This window comes from Haemorhous mexicanus, chromosome 4 (assembly GCF_027477595.1).
Source record: "Haemorhous mexicanus isolate bHaeMex1 chromosome 4, bHaeMex1.pri, whole genome shotgun sequence".
Classification (NCBI taxonomy): Eukaryota; Metazoa; Chordata; class Aves; order Passeriformes; family Fringillidae; genus Haemorhous; species Haemorhous mexicanus.
The window spans coordinates 30,040,610-30,062,624 of NC_082344.1; the positions used below are offsets into that span (position 1 = coordinate 30,040,610).

Sequence of the window (22,015 nt, forward strand, 5' to 3'; positions counted from 1 at the left end):
AGAACAACTCCCTTCTCTTTTATTATTCCCTTTATCCTCACTGCAGAGCTAAATTAAATGTATATCAAAAAGCCTGCTGGAAAAGGAAGACCAGTGAGAGAAAATATCAGACTCAAGCACATCTGAAAAAGAGATCTCAATTCTGATATGTGTCAGATCCCAAATTCTTCCTTTCAGAGTGAGTGAATTAATCTAAAATAGAATGAGGCAGACTGATTCCAGAACAAGTTTTCACACATGAGTTATTCTGCAACAGTTATTGCAAAGTACATTTACTCTGTCCTGGTCAGAATTAACTTACAAGTACAGACAAGTCATTCCATTAGACTTGAGCAAACTGCAAAAACATTTAATGAAGATAATTAGTTATAAAATCTCCAGTGGCATTTGTAGTTCATTTTGGTTTTGCTTTTCACAACATTTTGTGAGCTGGCACTAACCCCCCCATATTTTTTAAATAATAGAGGACCTTGTCAATTCTTCTGTGATAGCGTATGCCCAAGTATTTATAGCAGAACTGTTGATCTGAAAATTGTTAAGGAATCAGCAACTCAGGGACCATTTGAAACTTAAATAATGAAATCTCTGTTGACAGCACTCATAGCATTACAGAAGTAAATTATTCCAGAGCAGCCTAGTGAATGTTTACGATTTTCATACGGGGAACACAAAGAGAACTGTCAAAGGCATGACCTTACACATTCCCATTTTCCCAAACCATGGCCATCGCCACCTTCATTGCCACACATTTGTCCTTCAGTGTGCACCAGCACTGATCTCTAAAGCAGCAGGAGAATGACGTTCTTGGTGCATTTTGTGTCAAGTTTCAAATCAATGTTGACTTTGTCACTGACATTTCAATGGCAAGCACACCTCCCTATTCAAAGGATGAATTTTGGCACTGTCTACTTGAGTTAATCCTTTTAAAAGTGCTTCAACATCAACGGTAGTATTTGGCTCTGCATGCATGATTTCTGGGCAACTACTCAAAACTTACTAAGCAATAATCTTTTTGTTTAATCATTCACTGCAAACACGTTACATAAAATGGTCTGATAACAGAGTCATGAGACTATTTTTTCCACTGCTATTGTGGAAAAATTACAAGACTTAAAAAATTTTGGAAGATAGGCAGAGCAAAATTAAATTTCCTGCTGCTGTGAGAAACAGGAATTTTTTTCAGACCAATGGAATTAGGTCTTGTTAAGTAACTGGTGCCCCTCTTCCCGTGGTCTACTGACCATCTTTGGAAAACTCAGGTGCTGAAGGGCTGCTGCATGTTCTTTGTTCAGTAGCAGTAGGGGTGAGGCAGACATCATGGACCACTAGGAGCTGCATAGGTTTTATGGAGGCAACACTTGTGTACTGTCAAAAAACTTAAACCAGCTCAAGAAAGCATCCTTGCATCCTCACTGGGAGAGATTCTTGGGAGTGAGGTGAGGCAATGCTGCTGCTCTAAGGCCCTCAGCAAGTCTGCACTGGGAGCTGCGTTGTGTCAATCTCCACACAGACATTTGCATGGTGTGGAAATATACTGGCACTGCTACGTGCTCCGTTGGCTGGCAGAGATTTCTCCCATCTGTCCTTCTGTTGTGCACTTAGGAGGTGCTTAATTGTAGGACTCTCTGCCTCCTTGTTGTTATTTCTTGTTTGCCTCTTGCCTAAGACAGCCCGTTGCCGTGGGCTGGAACGTGTCACCACTTTCTCCCCGTGTGATCTGCTCTTGGTGCCTGTGGCTCAGCTGCCACGAACCTTCTCCCTTGGGCAGCCTGCTGCAAGTCATGGTCAGCCAAAACAAACCCAAAGCCACGCTTGCTCTGCAAGGAGGTGCTGCAAATGAAGTGCTATTCATGCAGAGAAGGCAAAAACACAGGGGTAGAAAATGCAGATGTGACTGAGGAGTGTTACTGCAGAAGGGAACACGATATTTGGGCAGGCTGTGGAGCTGTTCTATTGTGCAATTATGAAGCAGTTAATTGAATAGAAACCAGCCCGGAAAAACAGGAAAGAAAGAACGGGCTGTCTGGAGGTAATTCACCGTTCAGCAAGCACGGGGGATTGTTGCTGGACGTGCCAAAGCTGCCATCTTTGACTTTCAGCTCCCTAGCAATTGGCCTAGAAGCCTGCCTTGAAACAAGGCAGGAGGGAGGGCAGTCTATGAATGGCCTTAGAGAAGGGAGATGAGGAAAGTTAGCTGTGCTCGTTTCTTTCCAGACACATTTTTTTGGGGGGAGGTGGTGAGGGAGTGAGAGGAAAAGCAAGTAGAAATTTTCTACAATAGAGATTTTCTCTACAATACAAATTTTCTCCACAGTAGAGATTTTCCTCTAGGCAATTTTGAAGATCCTGGGTCTTCTGGTGAATATTCCTCTGTAGATGCCATAGTTTTACATGTTGAGAAAGAATTTTGTTTCCAAAGAGCTAAATAATCCATGTGGAGCACTGGCCACAGACACTTGAGCAGCCCTCTGCAGCCTGTAGCATCATTGCAGGTGCAGAGACTTACAGCCCCACTTTCACCTCCAGAGCAGAGCCCCTCTAGCTTAGGAAAGCTCAGGACCATGAAGTCTGATGCCTAAGACACCGTGTTGCCAGTTTTAGCAGGGAAGATAAGCTCTGCCACAAGAACTGCAGGTAAGTTTGAAAAATGGTTGTAGCTTCCAGCAATTTTCCTGTGTGAAGAACCCTTGCTATTTTTGTTTACAGGCCCTCTCTAGGCATTTAATGTTTCAAGGCTCTCTTACGCACTTCTTAGCTGCGAGGTTTTCCACAAAAACCCATTTCTGACAGTATTAAACCTATGGTAAACCAGGTTAATCCATTTTCATGTTTTGGTGTAGAAATTTCTCAGTTTGAGGAACGGCATGTAATCAAGACTTGGACACTTAAGTGAGGGCTTCATTGTTCTTAAAGTAGTCTAATTTGTCAACCCCACTTTTAAGTCTCTGTTTTTCAGAATTTGTGCTTAGATGGTATTTCCTTCTTTTCCAGCACTGGCCTACAGATATCTTACTGTCTTTTCCTTTTCTTTGCCATCTGTGAAAACAACTTTTCCCGTGTCAGCAGCATGATGAAGTATTCTTAAAGGGTTCTCCTGTTAGTATTAGTCTCTGAAGCACCCCTCCCTTCATAAAATAAATTTTTTTTCATCTCAAAAATATGTCCAGTGAGTATAAAGAGGTTGCCTCACAGATAAATTGCTTTGGAACGCATCTGTATACATGTTTCTGCATGCTTTTGTGCATATATGTATATAAATAAATAAATAAATATATATATATATATATATATATATATATATACACACAAAAACCTACTCCTAGATGCACAACGTACATGCACGCACAGTATTTCCAGAAGAAATGCTAGTATAAACAGCTGCTATTTGTTCTTCTAGACTGTTCTTCTGGAATGTAAAATAACAAGTTTATACAGAAGGCAGCATTGTTAGTAGCTGGAAAATTTTTGAGAGACAAGGAGGAAGAAGATGTTTGGCAAGTTTATGATGCTGGAAGCAAAATAAAGCGAGGAAAAAATATACCTGGAGATGGGTACCAGCCGCAAGCACCTGAAGGTTTATGTTGCTTTGACTGTACTGTGGGAGGAGGAAATGTTTCCAATATGAGGTGCTCTCTTGGCACCTCATATTGGCACACTGCTTTCCAGTGTGTCCCATCCCCCTGCTCTCAAATCCAAACTGGGAAAAGATTTACAGTGTAGGGTTGGTGGAGTAAAGAGAGAAGAGGATGCTCTTTGGGGTGGAGCAAATAAGAAAATAGGCATGAAGAAAAAGTCTTCTGAGTTTTATATGAAGACATGCATTTTTGGGCAAGTAGTTTCCTACAGTGCTTGCAAGTAACTCTCCAACTTCTCCCATCGATTGGGAAGTAGTTTAAGGCACTTTGGACAAAAGAATGTAGATGCACTCCTTACCTGTAGGAATTTGTTCTATTTACACATCAATGTCAGAAGAAAACTTTCTTGGATAAAATCTAGCTTATAATGGAAGTAATTTCACTGCCATTTGGACAAAAAATCAGTGTCCTCATTTAATTGTGAGTTAAGAAAGCAGCATTAAGTGCTGTGATTATTTTTGCATAGAGACATAATTTGGAAGGGAATCTGATCCTGTCTCTCAGAGATTTGTAGGTCTCATAGCACTCAAATTCTGTTCTTCAAAGGTGAATGTGCAAAATGTAGTCTGTCCTTATAGTCTCATTTATTTACGATTTATAAGCTCTGTGTCTTGCCTAATAGAGAACAGAAGAAAGCTAACTTAATTGAAGGCTGGTTATAAGCACTGTGAACAGAAACCTTTGTTCTCAAGAGCCAGCCACTGGAGCGTGTTAGCAGCACATTTTCCAGATGAACTCCTTTCATGCCTTATTTTGTGACTAGAATGAAGAAACTAAGCAATGGGTACCAAAAGCCTTCTATTTGTTTGAAGCATCTTTTGGCAACTGAAAATATATTTACAGACCTTTAAGATTCCTGGGAGATGCTAGCCAGACTGCTTGTGTCATGGTTCTGCAGTTGTGTCTTTTCATTTCTTCCTGATATTTCACATAATCAGTCTCTGAATATGTCCTGCCCAGCAAAGGGATTTATTCCCTGACAAAATCATAGGCAAGTAAGGAATAAAATGAGATAACTCCAAATAAGTAAATTGAGCTAAGTATACTTTGGGTCTTGCAGTCCTGTATCATCAGCATTGTACCTGGTAAGGTGATTAACCTTTACAAACCATAAATAAGGTCTTTACAGCTGCTCTCAAATTAGAGACATAAAGATGTTAAGTCACCATATGAGCCATGTAATGGATCAATAGTAGGCTGAAGCCAAGAATCCTTTCCAGGTTTTCTTGTGACCTCAGAACTTTCTGCCTTGTCGATTATTAAAGACTTTTAGCAATGTTCAGTGCTGTGCCAAAACATATTTTTTTCATGTTCTTCCCCTTCCCCTTCCTTTAATTTAGTTTTTAATTCCATATTGTTGTAAATGTGTGTCATTGTGATTCTGGAGCAGTGTTTACCTAGGACACATGAATGGCTGTGAGCGGAGGTGCAGAGACTGAAACCTGTTTTGCTGAGTGCACATTGGTCTTGTGCTGCAAACTCAGTGAGGGCTTTGAACCTTTGGTGCTTTGTACCTTGGGTATTCATTTTGGCCCAAATGTTTTTCCTTTTGAAATATTGGCAGGAAGAGCCCTCCTGTGCAGAGGTGTCTCTCCTGGACTTTGTCAGGTAGCCTGCATCTCTGGAGGGTGAAGCCTACAGAGACAGCAAGCACAGTCCAGGCATGCAAGTCAGTGGGAAATGCAAAGGTATAACTTGCCTCTTTTGATTCAGCTTTTCTGCTGAACCACAGGCACCAACAAAATCAAGTGTTCCAGGTAGGAAAATACAAATGTGTGTGGATAGCAGAGGCAGGGAAATCCCATCACTGTCATTTGGCCCTGTGTTCCCTTGCATAATCCTTCTGGCAGAGCTTGGCTGGCAGCAGCACAGGCCAGGCCCAGGCTGAAAAGAGGCACTACTAGAACACTCAAGTTATCCCTGAGAAACATGGAAAAGAAAACCAACCTTTCTGCTGCCATGAGCTAATTTGCCCTGCTTGCAAGCATAAGTCACCTGGTTTTTTCAAAATTATTTTATTAAATGGAGACAAAGCCCATAGAGTCAGGGCAAAGATGCAGCTACAACAGGCTTCAAAGTGTCTGCCCAGTACATAACTGTACATCCCAGTGCCTTATTTGGTCTTCTCTAATATGTTACCTATTGCCTCTTCTCTGACATATTCTGGTTTTTCCAGCTCTTAGCTTAGAGTAGCTGCAGCACTGGGGGCTTACTCTCCAAGAAATACCTGTACAAATTCATTTTGCAAGAGCATCCACTTAGTTATATTTTTATGATGGGTGTTTATGACTATTTCTTAGGTGTGATTTTTTGCATGTGGTGCTGAAATTGTTGCCCCAGTTAGACATTTAACTCAAATTTTACCATGTTAAAAAAGAGATTTTCTCTCTGTTTTACTTTTTTTTTTTTTTTTTTTTTTTTTTACCAAAATGCCTTGTGCATTGCAGTGACATATATAAAATAAGTTTTTCAGGCTTGTCCCTTGGTCTCCTTTATTTACCTCCCTAATTTTATGATCTATAATCAGAACTTGCTGCTTCTGGTTGTGCATGAGGAGGACTTTCCTGGACTTTCCCCAGCTGTGTTTGGGCTGTTATTTCCCAGCCACCAAGCTTAACAGTTGTGAAGATTATAAATGTATTATCTGAGAAGAGGCTGTTATATGTCTAAAAACCATTCATTTAAAAAGCAACAGACAAACTATAATACCCCTGAAAAATTCTTCTATTCAGTGTAGTCCCTTTGCAATGTTTTACAGAGGTGAGGCTGAGGCTCTTCTCCCCAGATGAGAGCACATGGCATCATACCCTGTTTCCCTGGCAGTTCTGCAGTGTCGTGCTGACATGGCAACTTTGGATGCTGATTCTTCTCTCCTGAGCAGTGCTGTCTAAGGCACAGCTTCCTGCCTCCACAGAGCCTCAGTCCTGCTTTTTATTTTGTGCAGCACAACTGGCAGTGGGTTCAGACTCTCAGTGTCACATTTTCATTGGTGCTGCAGCAAGCACTGTCCTTCCTTTCTCCCTTGTTCTAACTGCTCTCTTTGCTGAAATGTATAAATGTGCAATATAAAATTATGGGGAAAGTGGCAAACTATGAGAATTCAATAAAATTATCTTGATTGGGATTCCAGTAGGATGATGAGCTGGAGTGAAGATATAAGTGACCAACTCCAGTGTGATGCCCACTTGGGATGGATTCCTGCCTTTCCCTCACTCCACTGTCTCTTACTCCTTCATGAACCTGTTCCTTAGCCTTCCAGAAAACTTGGGGGGGGGAAAGGTGGGGTCTTATATTTATTCTGCAAGGTTAGTGAGTGGAACGGGCTTATGGAGTTGTCTGATGATTGGAAGGGCTGGAGGTTGAAATACGTGGCTAAAACAAGGACTTGGACAGCCAGGACAGGAGAGGTGGAAAAACGAAAAAGGAAGATGGAATTGGAAAGGGGAAAAAGAGCTTTTACTGTTTAGTGGAGGGAATATATTTGATCAGTTCAGCTGACTGGATCTGTGGTCCCTGTGTTTAACCTTAATTATTTCTTCTTCCACTCTCTCATTCTTTAGTCAGGCTCTTCTAATTAGCAAGGCCTTCACAGTGGGGAATGTGCACAATCGTGTGGGTGGACCCTGAGATGCTGTGGGATATTGTGAGAAATCGATGCAGTAATAGTAAGCTTAGTAGGTCCAGCTCAAATCTTGGTGGCTGTTGGATTGTTCCCTCCATTTAAATGATTGTGGCTCTTTTTGGTGCGCATCATAGGTGTGATATCCTCTCTTGTTGAAGGAAATAGAACACTTTGCTTTTCTAGGTAACCTGCACTTTGCAAAATGAACAGAGCCAACAGCTAGAGAACTTCCTGACTTGTGAAGTAGAAGCTGGGTGAAAAACACACGTGGATTGGAGCAATGGTTGTTCCAAATATTTTGAGCATATGCAGAACCAAGGCACAGGTACAGGGAGAAGCACAGAGGCACAAGCCTCTTGTGTTTATGAGGTTTCAATCTTCAAAGCACCCCACCTTAGATTTAAGCTAATCAGATTTTTTAGTCTAGTTCTTTGACATACTTTTGAAAATTAAATATTAGTGACCTGCCACAACAGCTGGTGTCATAGTAGAGACTGGTACTGGGCTCTGTGCCTTTGGGCTTAAGCCTTCTAATAAATCACACAAGTATTTGCTTGCTAGTTGCTGGGCACAGTGGATGAGGTGAAATATAAGTAGTGGCACTCCATACAGGGAGTGACTTAAACTGTGCCTTTAGACATACCAAATAAAGTTCACTTAGTTCTTTGTGTAGTTTCATTTTGGAAAAGACCTGTCCCTCCTGGTGCAGAGTTAGCAGGGAATGAACTGTGGCAGCTGAGGCAACATTTGGCTTGAAGGGTAAGAGCTGCCAACAGCTGAGTGCCTCGGGGAAGAACAGCCTAGCCAGTTCTGCCTTGGAATAGGGACAACCTCCAGCTAAAACTGAAGCTACTTCCCTCAGCAAATAGGTGTTACTGCAGAATAAAATTAAAACAAACAAACAAAAAACTTCTTTGTGTAGGACATCATAATTACAAACAAGAGATTTATTTTTATGGAATAATTATTCAAGGATCATGAGAGAGAAAATAAGCCAGCTTGAGGATGTTGGAAAAAGTTACACCAGAAACATAGACATAAATGTAGTAAATTGTGGAAACATGAAATTAGATAAAGTGCTCAATTTTCAGTCATATCAGTAGGATAATTAGCAGCAATTAGGAAACAGCAGAATTTAGGGTATTAAGATTGAAGAGGAAATAAATACACTTTGTATTTTTTTCTGAAGTACCAACTATTTGGAAAGCCCTCAGTGTCCTCCATAGCATGGAGCTGTTAATACATTTAAGAAGGGCTTGTGTGCTGTCATTGAAATTTAACCCTGACAGTGAGGAAAGTCAGCCTGAAGTATCTGCAGCACAGATAGGCACTGGCTGCATGCATGGTTTATGCAGCGGTCCTCTCCTTTCAGTCACCTGTCCAGTGTCACCATTTATGTGTCAGGATCCCACAGAACTGGTGTGCAACTCTTCATCACCCCTGACAAAAAGTACCAGCACCGCTTTGACAGGATCAGGCAGTAATTCCCATGACTCTCAAAACAACTCAAATCCATGGGAATGCAAGCTGACCTGTCCTGGGAACCTCATTTTCAGACACCTTCAGGTTAAATTCAATCAATCAGTGTGTCTGCAATTATATATACTTTACTTGCATATTTTATAGACTGATAGGATCCAATCTATAAACTCTAGGGAAAAAATTTTAAAATCTTACTCTATATAAATATTTATAAAAGTTGCTTTATTCATAGAAAATTAGATTCTTTATTTTCCTTGAATTTATGTGAGAGCTCTCTGCATAGACATTGTGTCTCTACACACAGAGTTGCAGACTCTTAGTAGAGCATTGCTGGCATTAGCAAAGCTGCTCCAATTTACATCAGCTGGGAATATGGTCCATAGGACCTAAGTTACACTAGAAGATAATAACAATTTCTTTCTCAAGCATTGTTTAGTGAATTCAGCCATTAAAACATGGGAAGTAATTAACATCTCAATATTACATATTGAAATTCAAAATATTGTAAAAATAGCATGTTAAGCACATATTTTTTAAACTTAATAGGATTGGCATTTGCTTTATGGCAGTTAAGCGAATCAGATGCTGCATAATATGGATAAACCTGCAGTTTTCACCAAGTCTGTGTACCTATGTCACACCTGCCATCAGCACCAAGGTATTTTTGTATCACTTGTGCATTCTGTCACATCTAGATTTCAAGCCACATGGCACAGTTCTCATGTATCTGAAAAGGTATTTTAAACCTACTGAAGCTCATAGGAATCCAGCCAGTTTGTGAAAGGCATGACTAGGCTTCAAACAGATCCTAGGACTCAGACTATTGCACTCTTCATCTCAAAAGCAAGACGGACACAAATTCAAACTGAATGAAGAGACTGTCCCTCTTCATGTTCTTATTCTTTTACTTGGCACTGAGCGTTTCTTCGAGTAAATCCCATTTTCTTGTCGGCAGGCAGCTCCATTCATGTGGCCAATGCTTTCACTGGCACCTTCTGGTTGAGAACTCTCTTCAGTTGTCTGAAACAGAAAGGACATGTCAGTGGAGGCATGTGTGTGTCTTCAACCAGGCACCCACTGGACCTGGTCCCCATTAGGTAGCTCTCCATAATTGCCACAACTTCTCAGTTCTGAAAGAAATTGAACTGATTGTGTAAAAATGCCTGTAGGAGTAGGCTTGCACTCCAAACCTAGTGAAATCTAGATATGTGGCAAATTACTCATCAGGTCTCTGCTTAACTTTCACACCCCATAGCAGCTGAGCTATTGCATTCCCATCCCCATAGCACCAGTGGAAAACCCACCAAGGGACAGTTCAGCCAACTTTCCTGTAGAGAGGGTGACATGTTTTTAAGGGTGTGAGAAATCATATGTGATTTACCCAGAGCTGGGGCTGCAAGCTTAGAAGTCCTAATTTGGATGTGTGTCAGCCATTTATACCCAAAGAGCTATGGTGGAAACAAAATCCTTGGAACTCTCTGAAAACCTGGGCACCTTCCAGGCTGCAGGCTCGCTTAGAAAGCCAAATATCTTTCAGTGGCATGTAATAGTTGCTGACTGCTGTGCTCATGACTTTGTGCAGCCCAAAGTCTGGTTGGTGTTGTTTGCACACAAGCAGATAAGGCGGGTGGCTTGTCTGTAACCTGTTGTTGGTCTGGATTACTCAGCCCTTTTTAGATTTACCCCAGTGAGACAGGGTAAATCCTCTCAGGTTTCTAGCAGTGAGTTACTCCCCGAGCTCAGTTTCAAGGCACAGAGCCACTCACGCTACCAAAAATGAAGGCATGCTCTACCAAAGTAATTTGTACTTGCTTTGCCAAACACCTATCTGAAAGAAAAATTAGAAAAGTTAAAACATACTTTTCTTTTACACTGCACATTTGTAGGTGCATTATTTTCTGTCTTCATTCCAGTGGCCTCTTCCAGTTCTGAAAAAAAAGTAATAAAATGACTAAATTAAAAAGAAGTGGGGGGAAGTAAGCATACCATCAATTTAGTATCTGTCTGAAGTTAAAAAAATCAGCTATTCCTCTGGGCATTTATCACACAGAAGAATAATTGAAGAGTGATGAGTACTTCCTAAAATATTTTTTGAGGCAATGTGACTAATCTCAGGACTGTCTAGCTTGGGGGTATTTAGAGAAAATAATAAAATTAGCAGCTTGACTGTAGCATGAGGTATCAGAGAAACCTTTCGGAGTAGAATTATGCCTTTGTCCAGCAGGTTCATGGAAGTCTACCTTTAGTTGTTATATTCTCAGAAGCTGGGAGCATTTCTTGTGTAACAGGCTCCAAGAGCCCTCATGCTAACAGTATAACTGATGTTATTTTCCCCTGGGTTGGTCCTCAGGTAAAAAAAGTAGAGCCTGAAATCCTTCAGGCTAAATTTGAGTGAGACAATCACATTCCAGTACTCTAGTTAAAAAATAAACAAAAAGAAAAAAAGAAAAGGTAGAGCACATTATGGAAAGTTACACCAGTGTATCTGCAGTGTCTTTCAGGCCTGTGCTGAATTAATATATTCACTCTTTAACAAACAGCACATGTGACCAGAAATGAGTAGTAACATTGAGACTGTAAGAGAAAGGCTCAAGAGCAGGATTTTGTCCAACAGTTTAGATGAAATACATATGGGGGGGCTTTGTATATGTTTATAATAATTGGCATTAAGAATAGCAGTTTGATGAATGGTAAGAGATGCAGATGACTACTTTCCCTTGCATGTAATGGCCTAGGCTACGATGGTTTTTCATTGGGAAATGAACAAAGAACATTCCCTTGAGCCCTAGAGCACACACACCTGTAAGAAGTGCATCGAGTGTCTGCACTGCGTGTTTTGCATCTTCCATTGTGAAACACATTGGTGGTTTAAATTTTAAAATATTCCTGTAGGGTCCATCGGCACTAAGAAGGATTTGATGCTCTTTGAGTCTGTGGAAAGAGGAAACACTTGTGTTAGATACAGGTATAAAACTGTGTCCTGTCACTTCCTCCAAGCTGAGACAGATTTTGAAAGGTTTTTTTTTTTTTTATATTATGTCACCAAAAATGACACAAATTGAAAATAAAATTAATGACTAACTGCTGGAAAATATTAGGAGGGTTTGATCACTGCACACAGTCTTTAGGAACTACTTACTTGTAAATAAGATGGAGGGCTTCAGCCGTGGCTGGTGTTCGCTTCTGCTTATCTTTCACCAGATCCACTCCAACAAACAATCCAACACCCCTGGAGTAGAAAAGAAAAGTACAGACAAGTGAAATCCAGTGCCAGTAACCCAAACCTTCTGCTGCAAATGCAATACCTGTTTCTAACAACTGTAATTCCCTTCCCTGAAGCACAAATGGGGGAAGGAGAATGAGAGAGGAGACTTTGTCTTTGGTCACCTTTTGGCAACTTCACACAATCAAATGGGATATCAGGTATTTCTGGATAAATAAATTTACCTGGCTCAATAATGCTATGTGGCCAGATAAGAATGATAGAATAATTTCTTTTGTGCTTATCCTGAAAATCACAAGCCAGGGAGACAAAAAAAGATGCACAAAAACCCTGCAACCCAACCACCTCCCCCAGAAAAACCTGAAGGCAATTATAATGGTTGTAACATGAGATGCAGAAAATCCATAGTAACATCTCCCAAGGAAATCCCAGAGATTTTAACAGGGTCTGCATGATTACAACGATGTGCTGACATCTTGGTTATTGCATTTGAATGGCTCTTTCTCCTGCTCTCCCAGAATTTTTTAGTGGCTATGCTTGTAAGTAATTAAGCAGACAGATGGACAACTTAAATATATATATAGATAGATAGATAGATAGATAGATAGATAGATAGATAGATAGATAGATAGATATAGATGTAGATATATAGATATATATATAGCCTTGCAATACCAGTTTTGGGCAGATCATTTTAAAAGAAAGGTGTAGCAAAATCACGGCATGTTTCTGTGTTCCACTCACACCAATTTTGTCTCTTTTTCTAGCACAGTTACTTTCTTCTCTGACTTTGCTGTGATGCACCCACCTGATATCTCCCACTAAGGGATGCTTCTCCTTTTGCTCAGCCAGCAACTCCAGGAGATAATTTCCTACACGTGTGGCATTCCCTTGGAGATCTTCTTTCTCTATTACATCCAGCACAGCCAAGCCAATGGCACAAGACACTGGATTGCCTCCAAACTGAAAGCAAACACAAAACAAAACATGTCATCAAAATCAAAACCTATCAAAACAAAACATTTACCTGGGGCTATCCGCATCGTTTTCACTTGCCCTCTCCTGCTTGGCATGTCATAAGGAAAGCTCAGAGAGGTGGGGATTTTGTGGCATTGAGGCTGTGAAACACCATCCCCTTCATTTGGGCAAGGGAAGGGCTCCCTCTTCCTCTGCTCCAGGTTACAGTAATTTGAAGATCTCAGGACTGAAGAATTCAGCTGATTTCACGTGCAGGCAAAATGCTCCTGGGAAGAGCAGTGGTTGATAGATTTGATACATTTGATATATTTTGATCCAGAGAGTATAAACTCCATTTAAAACAGGGAATTCAGCTGGGAAGAAGCCTGAGTCTAAGGATCAGAAAGCAGGCTCAGTAAACGAGAAGACTGAACTTCTGTGGCATGCATGCAGATGAAATATTTTCCGGTAAAGGGTCCCTGTTTTGTTAAGTGTGAGTTGTAGAGCAAGGTCTGCCATGTCATGAGCTCCACCAGCACAGAGCCTATCCTAGAAAATGGAATTTTACATATTCAACATTCCAGAGTAGGGAGAGGGAAAGAGACATAAGGAAGAATTTTTCTGTATGGATATGAGCTGAGATGCATGACCTGCCCAAAGCTAGTTCTGGTCTATGTGATGATGTAACACTTGATACAGAGCACATTCCAAAGCCTCTCCACTTGCTTTTAGATACTAGACTGTGGTTGGCTCAAGCTACTGGTAATGTAATGCAGTGATTGCTGCAGATGTTATCTGGATCCCCTGGAGAACTTCTAACTGGAAAACGCAGACCAAAACAAAAATAAAAAAGGCAAAGCTTCACCTATGAACTTACTGTATTGAAATACTCCAGTCCAGAAGCACCAAAACCTTCAGCAATTTCCCTTGTTGTGACCACACAAGACATAGGGTGTCCATTGCCAATGGGCTTTCCCATGGTGACGATGTCGGGCACAAAGTCTTCACCTTGCAGCTGGAATGCCCAAAAATGCTTCCCAACTCTGCCAAAGCCAACCTGGACCTCATCAGCTATGAACACTCCACCTGCTGCACGCACATACCTGAAAAGAATCACAATACCTTGAAAGTCTAGTGCTGCAGAACACGAGTAGGCAATCAAGGACAAGACAGTCTGCATCACAGAAATTCTGCAGTGTGAGACCAAGTTAGGAAAAAAAGAAAGAATACAGTTATAGCTATTTTATAGCTATGAAATTTTTAGTATGCTACATGTTAAGGAAAAAAAAAATGACATTTTAATGTCAAATAGGAGTACTGTAATGGTACTGTAGGATTATAACTGGTTTAACTTCATCTTCCATCAAATTTATGGCTGAGGATTAAAGATAGGAAAAGAATAGCAATTATCTAGCTAAAAATTAGCCAATATTCCATTAAAAAAATTGAACTGAAATCATACTCTCCAATAAGCAGAAATGAACCACAGATAGCCAAGAACAGGAGAGGTTAATGGCTGAATTGATTAGATAAGTCTATAGTGAAAAAAGCTATTTCTTTGTTTAATTTCCCCCTTACACCCCTCTGAAGTGCTGTACGTACTCTGCCACTTTCTGGAAATAGCCCACAGGTGGAATTACTTGGCCTCCACAGCTCTGCATGGATTCAGCTATGAAGGCAGCAATCTACAAGAGACAAACTCGTGTGAGAGCTGTGTTCATCTACTTGGCCTTGGCAGAGACATCTAACAGTCTAGAAATAAATGTTTAAATGTGGGCCTTAATTTAACCACAGAATGGGCTGGACAATTGAGAGCTCTTGAAAACAGCTATGGCTAAAGGATTTATTAATTTTGTAATCAGAGTGCCCAAATTTGCAGTAGCCAGGGCCACCTTTGCAGCCTGATGGGAATGCAAGGATCTCCATTAATCCTTTGTGTTGAACTGGATGACACTTCCTGGTGTCAGTGGATGCTGGATTAGCTCCTGGGAGCTACATAAATTTATTTAAAAGTGCCTGTTTACAGGACACACAAAACAGTGTGTACCATCTTCCCTAAGAGGTTAATAAAGCTTGCAGGTATATGTGGGGTTTTTGTTGAATCCTGAACACCAGGTAGAGGTGGGTGGAAGCTGACCTGTAAGATGACCTGTGGCTAGCCTTTGGGCACCCCTGCCTAATGCATATAACTACACAAATAACATGTCAGCACGAGGCACTTGACAAAAGAAGAGAAAAATTCTACAGATGAAATAATTCCAGTTGCTAGGAATGAAAAAGAAAGTTATTTCAAGTCAGGAAGGGTAAGAACAACAGATCAGACACACTGGAAGACCAAAAATTCATTTCTTGTCAACAGCAGAGGTCTATGCAGCAGAGATACAATATTACCCCAAGGTCTCAGCATAAGTCTGCTATTTAAGGGATTGCATCCCCACACCACTTGTGAACCCCTCCCTGAGCATCAAGAGGTCTCTGTGCTGGTGCAGTCTTCCTGGAAACAAGGCCGAGCAGGAAGGTGCAAAGAAGCGCACACTACACGCGAGCACACGGCCAAAGAGCACGAGGCTTCCCACAGCACGTGAGGCTTAGCCCTTAGCACAACTTGTCCTGCCACAGGTCTATGTCACCAAAACCTAAGAAATGTGCAAAAGAAAGGAAACAAGGGAAGAAAAAACAAAACTATCCGTTAGTAGAGAATAAAAAAAATAGTTGATGAAGAAACTAAAAGAGGGGTGAAGCAAGTCCATTGGACTAGAAGGGAACATGCTCCAGTCTCCACTGAAGTCTTCTGGGACTTCAGTGGGTTTTGGATCAAGCACTACAAGTCTCAACACACTAATGCCATCGTATAAAAGATTAACACATTTTAGGTACACCTAATCAGAAACTGTCTGTTTTTATCAAGGTCATAGTGTGTATGAGTGAAAGTTTCACCTTTTTATATGACTTCAAAGTTATCTTAACCAAACAGGCTCAGAAACGTAGTATTGAGATTTTTTCCAATAGATTTTCTCCATGTCCTGGATTTTTTTATATACCTTTGCTAGAATTTGTGATGTAGTTTCTCAGCTGGCCTCAAACCTTTCCCTAAGATATTCACAATCTACCGAGTCAATGCATAAAATAGGAAATTTAACAGCTTTGATTGTGTCTGCTTATATACAACTGTATTATTGATCCTTTCATTGATGCCTAGAAAAATTATCATAAGAGCATCGGATAGAAAAATGGCCCATTTTGAACAGAACCCATCATAGAAAAATGAAGGGAAAGGGAAGCAGGTGAAATTGGGAAAGAAACGAGTCCTTAGTTGCCTGTTACACACCCCCGTGCCATAATAAATAGGTGAAGCCTCAGCATTTCTAGAGCACAAAACACACCTTGCGTCCATTCTTCTGTGTTTCTTCAATAATCTTTTTCACCTCTTCAGCATAAGCACTTGCTGGATCTGGGTGATCTTCCCTGTATTTTCCTCTGTAGATATCTGGAGAAGGGGCCTGAAAAAACCAATCTATTTATTTATTTTCATGAAGGCAATACTTCTATGAAACTTTTACTTTCTTTTCTATTGTTCCACTTTATTGGCTTTTCACACAAATAGGTAATAAGAGTTAGTACAGCCTGAATGTTTGCTTTGAATTGCAAAAATGCTTACTGGAGCTCAAACTCAGTCTGGGCCTGTCATGCCCAATTCAGCATTACTGAACACAGCTGTTGTAAGACCCATCATCTACCTCATCCATCTTTCAAGCCTGTCCTTCCTCTCCCTCAAGACACAATAATGACTAACCCATCCACCCCCTTATTTCAGATTCTCGCAGAAGATCCCTTTCTGCAACTGGATAGTAGGGTTTTCCAGCCTGCCACTTCCCTTCTGGCATTTTAGTCTTGGTACAAATCTGTGAGACATCCAATCTTCTACAAATGGTGTTAGGAGAGATAGGAAGTGGTGCAAAAAGGTGGATGCTACTTTGGCAGTGTGGTTAACACAAGGAGGTCTAGACAGGAAAGGCCTGCTTGGTGTACATTTCTAGACTGAGGAAAAATTTTGTCCTTTTAAGATACACAAGTTTATGTGAAAAATAACACCCCCTTAGACACTCAGGAGTCCTATACCCCAAGCTGTGCAAACTTGTGAAATCCACATTTCCAGTTTTGGAACTAGACTCAAAGTCCTGCATATCTTTAACCAAACCAATGCAATGGATATTGGCTAATTTCATCAAACTGTGTAACTATACAATGCAGTGGCTAAGAAAACCTGTAGCACAGTGAAGGAAGTGTTCAGCCCCACAGGTGAACACCTTCTAAGAAATCCAAAAGCAAGCAATTTTGCTGTATTTATTCCACTGAAATCAGCTGAGCATATGTACACTAGCAACAGCAAAACAGAATGAAAATATATTTACACCAGAAGTGGGTAATACAATATGCTGCGTAACAGGAAAAATGACAAAAAACCCCCAAACCCAAAACAAAACCACAAACAAACAAAATTCCAAAACCAAACCAAACCAAAACCACAAAAAACCCCAAAACAAACCAAAAACCATACTTACCACATGCACATACTCCTTCTTGCTGTCCTTTCCCAGCTGATTAAATTTATAGGGGCTGATGTCGATCAGAGATGTAACATGGCCATGGTAAGCACTGTGTGAGTGTTGAATATCCAAGTCACTTTTCACCAAATATATAGAAGAGCCAAATTTACACCTGTGCCTATACATCATCCAGAATAGCAACTGTATCTGCATCACAGCAGCCTTGCTTGTGAAGGGATCTTGATTTAATGTTCTGTCTTTCCCTCAGAGACAATATGAAATTGCTGTTGACTTTAATGCACTAGCAAGACCAAAAACAGGATAAAACTAAGTGTCAGCATGGGGACAGACCAAGGTGCTGTCTGGACTGCACTGATTTACCTAGAGCTGAAAGGTGGGTCCAGCTGCTTCATTTCCCCCACGGGCCCCCCTCTGGGCAGCCCGAGCTAGAGCCCACCACCATTGTGAAAACTCTCAGGAGTGTGCATTGCATGGACAAGTGGGGACCTTACGCAGCAGCAGCCCATCACTATCTGCTCTGAAGGCATTGCAGGTGAGAGGGTTTGGTAGAAGCCACAGCCAGGAAAAGGATTTTGTTGGAATATAAGTGTTTTATACTGCAGAGTATGCTAAAGCTGGTTACTATTGAAGCCAACTGATTTAGAAATGAGGAACCAGAGCCTTTTGAGCCTAAAGCATGTAGCATCTTTATTCAGGGAATAGTAAACACTTTTGTTCAGACATAAATTTGAAGCAAAGCAAACCTCAAACCAAACCAAAGGCATGTCAAGATTTCTTAGTAGAACACAGGTAGGTTGTGTGTTGCTAACAGGGACCTGAATATAGCTGAGTCAAACAAGCTTTGTGCTGCTCAGATGGAAACATGTGCCCTTGCATTTGCTCTGCCTGCACTTTCTAATGATAACCTGAGAAGAAAATCCAGCACTACAGCAACATCACCAAACCTACAGCTGCTTCTAGGATAGGAAAACCCTGAAATGTGGTCAGCCACCTACCCTGTGGCTGGCAGCCCTCCCAACACCTCCTGATTTTGTCCCTTAGTTTTGTGTGCACAGTTGTTTTCACTGAAGGAGAGCTGAGCATCATTGCAGCACTGCTGCAGAACTACAGGATCTTTCTTCTTGACCACTGAATATTTATTTGTGCAAAATGAAACGTGTCCAGCAATGCGTGATGAAGAGAAAGCACTTTTCCAGAGCAGCCCAGTAGCCAGACCACTCACTGCTTTTGAAAGCAGCATTTAAGTCTCTGGCATGAATTGCTTTGGGAGTCTGTGGGAAATGCCCTCTAACAGGTGCCTGACCTTCTGGGGTGACCGACAAGCTTATTTTTCTGAGATCTTCAAAACTTGTGTTTATCCAAATGTGAAAAAGGGATTTCCTGATCTGTTCTAACACAAAAGCAACAAAGCTTTTCTTTCAGCAGGCAGTGGAGTACGAACTGCAGGGGGTTGCTGCAAAGCTGCTTCTGAAGTAATGGCAGGAGTTGCTGGCTGTTCACACACTACTCTGTGTACTTACTTTTCCAGGGTGATCACATCTTGGTGCCCACGGTACTGCCGAGCCAGCCGCAAAGCAAGATCATTTGCTTCAGACCTGCATGGGAACAGATACAGCAGCAAAGCAGTGAAGGAGCACTTCCAATTAAAAGGATATTCCGACAGAAGGCAAGCCATGGGACTCACGGATATAAGAAATCAACACAGCAGACTCTGTTACTCTACAGATTACAATGCTAAGGTTGAGACTATAAGTGCCATGTAAGGGGGCAAAGATAAAACAGCCCTTTGTATAAACAGCAAACAAAGAGATGCTTTCTTTCCCTCCCCCAGTTTGCCTGTAGTTATTTACCTCCCCTTGGTACAAAGGAGGCCAATTACAGCTGAGAGCACAGTGCAGTCACTAACCCTCAAAAAGCAACGCCCCATCTCCCACAGTCCACAACTCCTTTCTCCCCAGTGCTTGCACCATCACAAATCTGCACCCTGGAAAAAGACTGAAGCTTCCAGCCTGCTCTGTCACAGCCCCTCTGCTCACAGGTTGTCTGTTTTGGACATGTAAGTGATCACAGACTACCAATCTGCCTAAGGAAGACTAACTTGTTTCCAAGGTTATATGTCAATTTACAGAAGGCATTCATCAGTCTGTACATAACATTCACCAATCTGCAGAATTAATTTCCTTTTCTTGCTTTTTTCCCCCCACTTTTTTTTTTTTTGCATAGCATTCAGCAGGCCAGTTTAATGTTTTGGCTCTCTTGCTTTGAGCCATCACTCTAAATATGATGGCTGCAAATAGGAAGTAAGTTTTGATCAGTGCTGGATATATTTTTGTTGCATGTTACTAAGTCCTACTTCATAAGATTTAGACCAAGCTGTCCTGAGTGTCTGTCTCAAACAGGAGCAAAATAGTCATAAAGAACAGTCATATAAAAAACCACAAGTCAGACCTACCCAGAGTTAACAAAATAGCAAACAGAGAGTTTCTCAGGCAGGGTGGCTGTGAGTCGCTGTGCATACTGAACAAGGTTGTCATGCAGGAAGCGAGAGTTTGTATTGAGCAGCTCCATCTGTTTTGTTGCAGCCTTTATCACGTATGGATGGCTGTGGCCCACTAAAGAAGAAAATGATTAGTTATTACTAGCAAGCCAGTTCAGTCAATTACTGAATAACACTAGGATGTTCAGAGAAGCACCTTGAACATCACCACTTGGCAGAAATGTGTCCTGATCCCTACTGGAAATTAAGGAATAGAAGCAGTCTCGCAAGTCAAACTGCTTACCGTGTGCAACATTGTTGATGCAGTCTAAGTATTTTTCTCCTTTCTCATCAAACATATATTGGCCCTGAGCACGGACTATCTTCAGAGGGTCCTTGGCATAGAAAACTTTGCAGGAAGGCCTAAAACATAATAAACATGACACCATTTTAATTTCCTCACTTTTTTTCTCCCTCCTTTGAGTGTTGAGGAGGTTGATTTTTTTGCAGCTCTGGAGACAATTGCCTCCTTCTGCAAAAAAAACTAGTGACTCATTGAGGTGGTGGTCAAGCACAGCTCCTGCTCACAGTGAAAACCCATGCACTTCCCCAGGCACAGTGGGAACAGAAGCTGGTCTTTAATAAGGGTGTTTTCAAAGCTTGACTCTGCCTGCAATTGATTTCACAGGAGAACAGTGTCTGCACGTCGTTCCAGGTCCTTATATGTCCTACTGTGTTCCTAGGCTATAGCTCTGCTTGTTTACATGCCTTACAGACATCCATGGCCAAATAACTCTCTGGGACTAAAGGAAGCTGTTAAGGACAGTTTTATACTATAGCCAAAAAATCATTACGCAATGGATGGCTGTAGCATATAGAGGTCACAGTCAAGAACAAAACACTAATGCCTTGCAGGCTTTATTTTCAGAGGTGCTGAGCAGGTCCTAAAACCCTCACACTCTTTGGATAAAAATCTTTAAAAGCAGCCTTTAGTAAGCATCTCAATCACATTGACTTCCAGCAAAACTCATGCTCCTTATAAAATTAACCAAAGTACTCTTTAAACACTCTTTTATATCTCTTCCCTGCCCTCCCTCCCCACCCCCCCCACCCCCCCCCCCCATTCTTGAAGAATGTGCCAGCTATGTAATTATGTTGAATGATATTGCTGAGCAGAAGGAAAGTCTTCTGAACATTTAGCAGTGTTTATATGAACTTGGATAAACACAGTTGTTTCCAGGTAAGTCTGAGAGTTATTGTCGGGTATACTGAGGTTATGAACTTGAAAATGTGACTCCTGCATAGTGAAGTAGTTAGCTTTCTTTCTAACAGCTTCTAGCTGTGCTGCAAAGCCACACAATTTCCTGTGCTGATGATACATTCTTTTTCTTGATCAGTATCGGTCACAACCTCTGGCAGCCCCCCTGCACGTCCCTCAGTTAACTTAAGGAATAGCAACAGGTTCATTCAGCGGACACGGCTGTTCTGCAGGTGCATGCACAAAAACACCCCAACCCTGCGCAGCCTCATTTTAGGCATACACCTGGGTACCACATTCTGGCCGCTTGCTTTGATCTGTTGGAAAAGTGAATGATGCGTTTGATGGGCAGTGTTCTAATGACGGCATCCCTCCGCCCGCCTAGGGAATTCCGGCTGGCCCCGAGACTTGGCAATCCAGAGGGATGACAGCTCCTGTGCGTGCCCATGTCCCCCTCCCCGCTGGGTCCGGAGGGGCTGCCCAGCGCTGGCAGCCCCCGGGCAGCGCCGAGCGGGTCCGGACTGGCGCTGTCACCAGAGACAGACCTTCCTCCTCCTCTTCCTCCCCTCTGCCCCGCTCCCGGCTCCGCCACCGCCCCTACCCGATGTGCTTCCTCCGAAGCGCGAGGGTCTCCGCCTTGCTGTAGAGCTCCTCCATCCCGCCGGCAGACAGGCACGGCACGGCACGGCACGGCACCGGAGAACACAGTCCGTCCGAGCCGCCGAAGGGTTCCCCGCCTCTTATCCCGGCGCCGGCCCCGGCCAAACCCCTCCTCCCCGCCTCCCTCCCTCCCG

The 22,015-nt window shown here is 41.9% G+C and overlaps 1 protein-coding gene and 1 long non-coding RNA gene across 3 annotated transcripts; one reads left to right on the forward strand and one right to left on the reverse strand.

Annotated features, from left to right (window-relative positions):
• The first annotated feature begins 1,859 nt into the window (after nt 1-1,859).
• On the forward strand, nt 1,860-14,658 carry LOC132326290 (uncharacterized). The gene is made up of 2 exons (XR_009486202.1): nt 1,860-2,634; nt 12,730-14,658. It is a non-coding gene; the product is annotated as an uncharacterized LOC132326290 (long non-coding RNA).
• ETNPPL (ethanolamine-phosphate phospho-lyase) lies at nt 8,168-21,984 on the reverse strand. 2 transcript variants are annotated; one of them, XM_059844247.1, is made up of 13 exons: nt 21,823-21,984; nt 20,268-20,386; nt 19,940-20,099; nt 19,008-19,082; nt 17,482-17,575; nt 16,303-16,419; nt 14,522-14,604; nt 13,797-14,022; nt 12,771-12,925; nt 11,879-11,968; nt 11,540-11,670; nt 10,600-10,667; nt 8,168-9,759 (listed from the first exon to the last, which is right to left on the reverse strand). In XM_059844247.1, the coding sequence occupies exons 1-13, from the start codon at nt 21,876-21,878 to the stop codon at nt 9,628-9,630; spliced, it is 1,506 nt and encodes a 501-aa protein (XP_059700230.1). In that variant the 5' UTR covers nt 21,879-21,984; the 3' UTR covers nt 8,168-9,627. The 2 variants fall into 2 exon arrangements, with proteins under 2 accessions (XP_059700230.1, XP_059700229.1); XM_059844246.1 differs by having other exon boundaries at nt 17,482-17,602.
• Between the last annotated feature and the right edge of the window lie 31 nt (nt 21,985-22,015).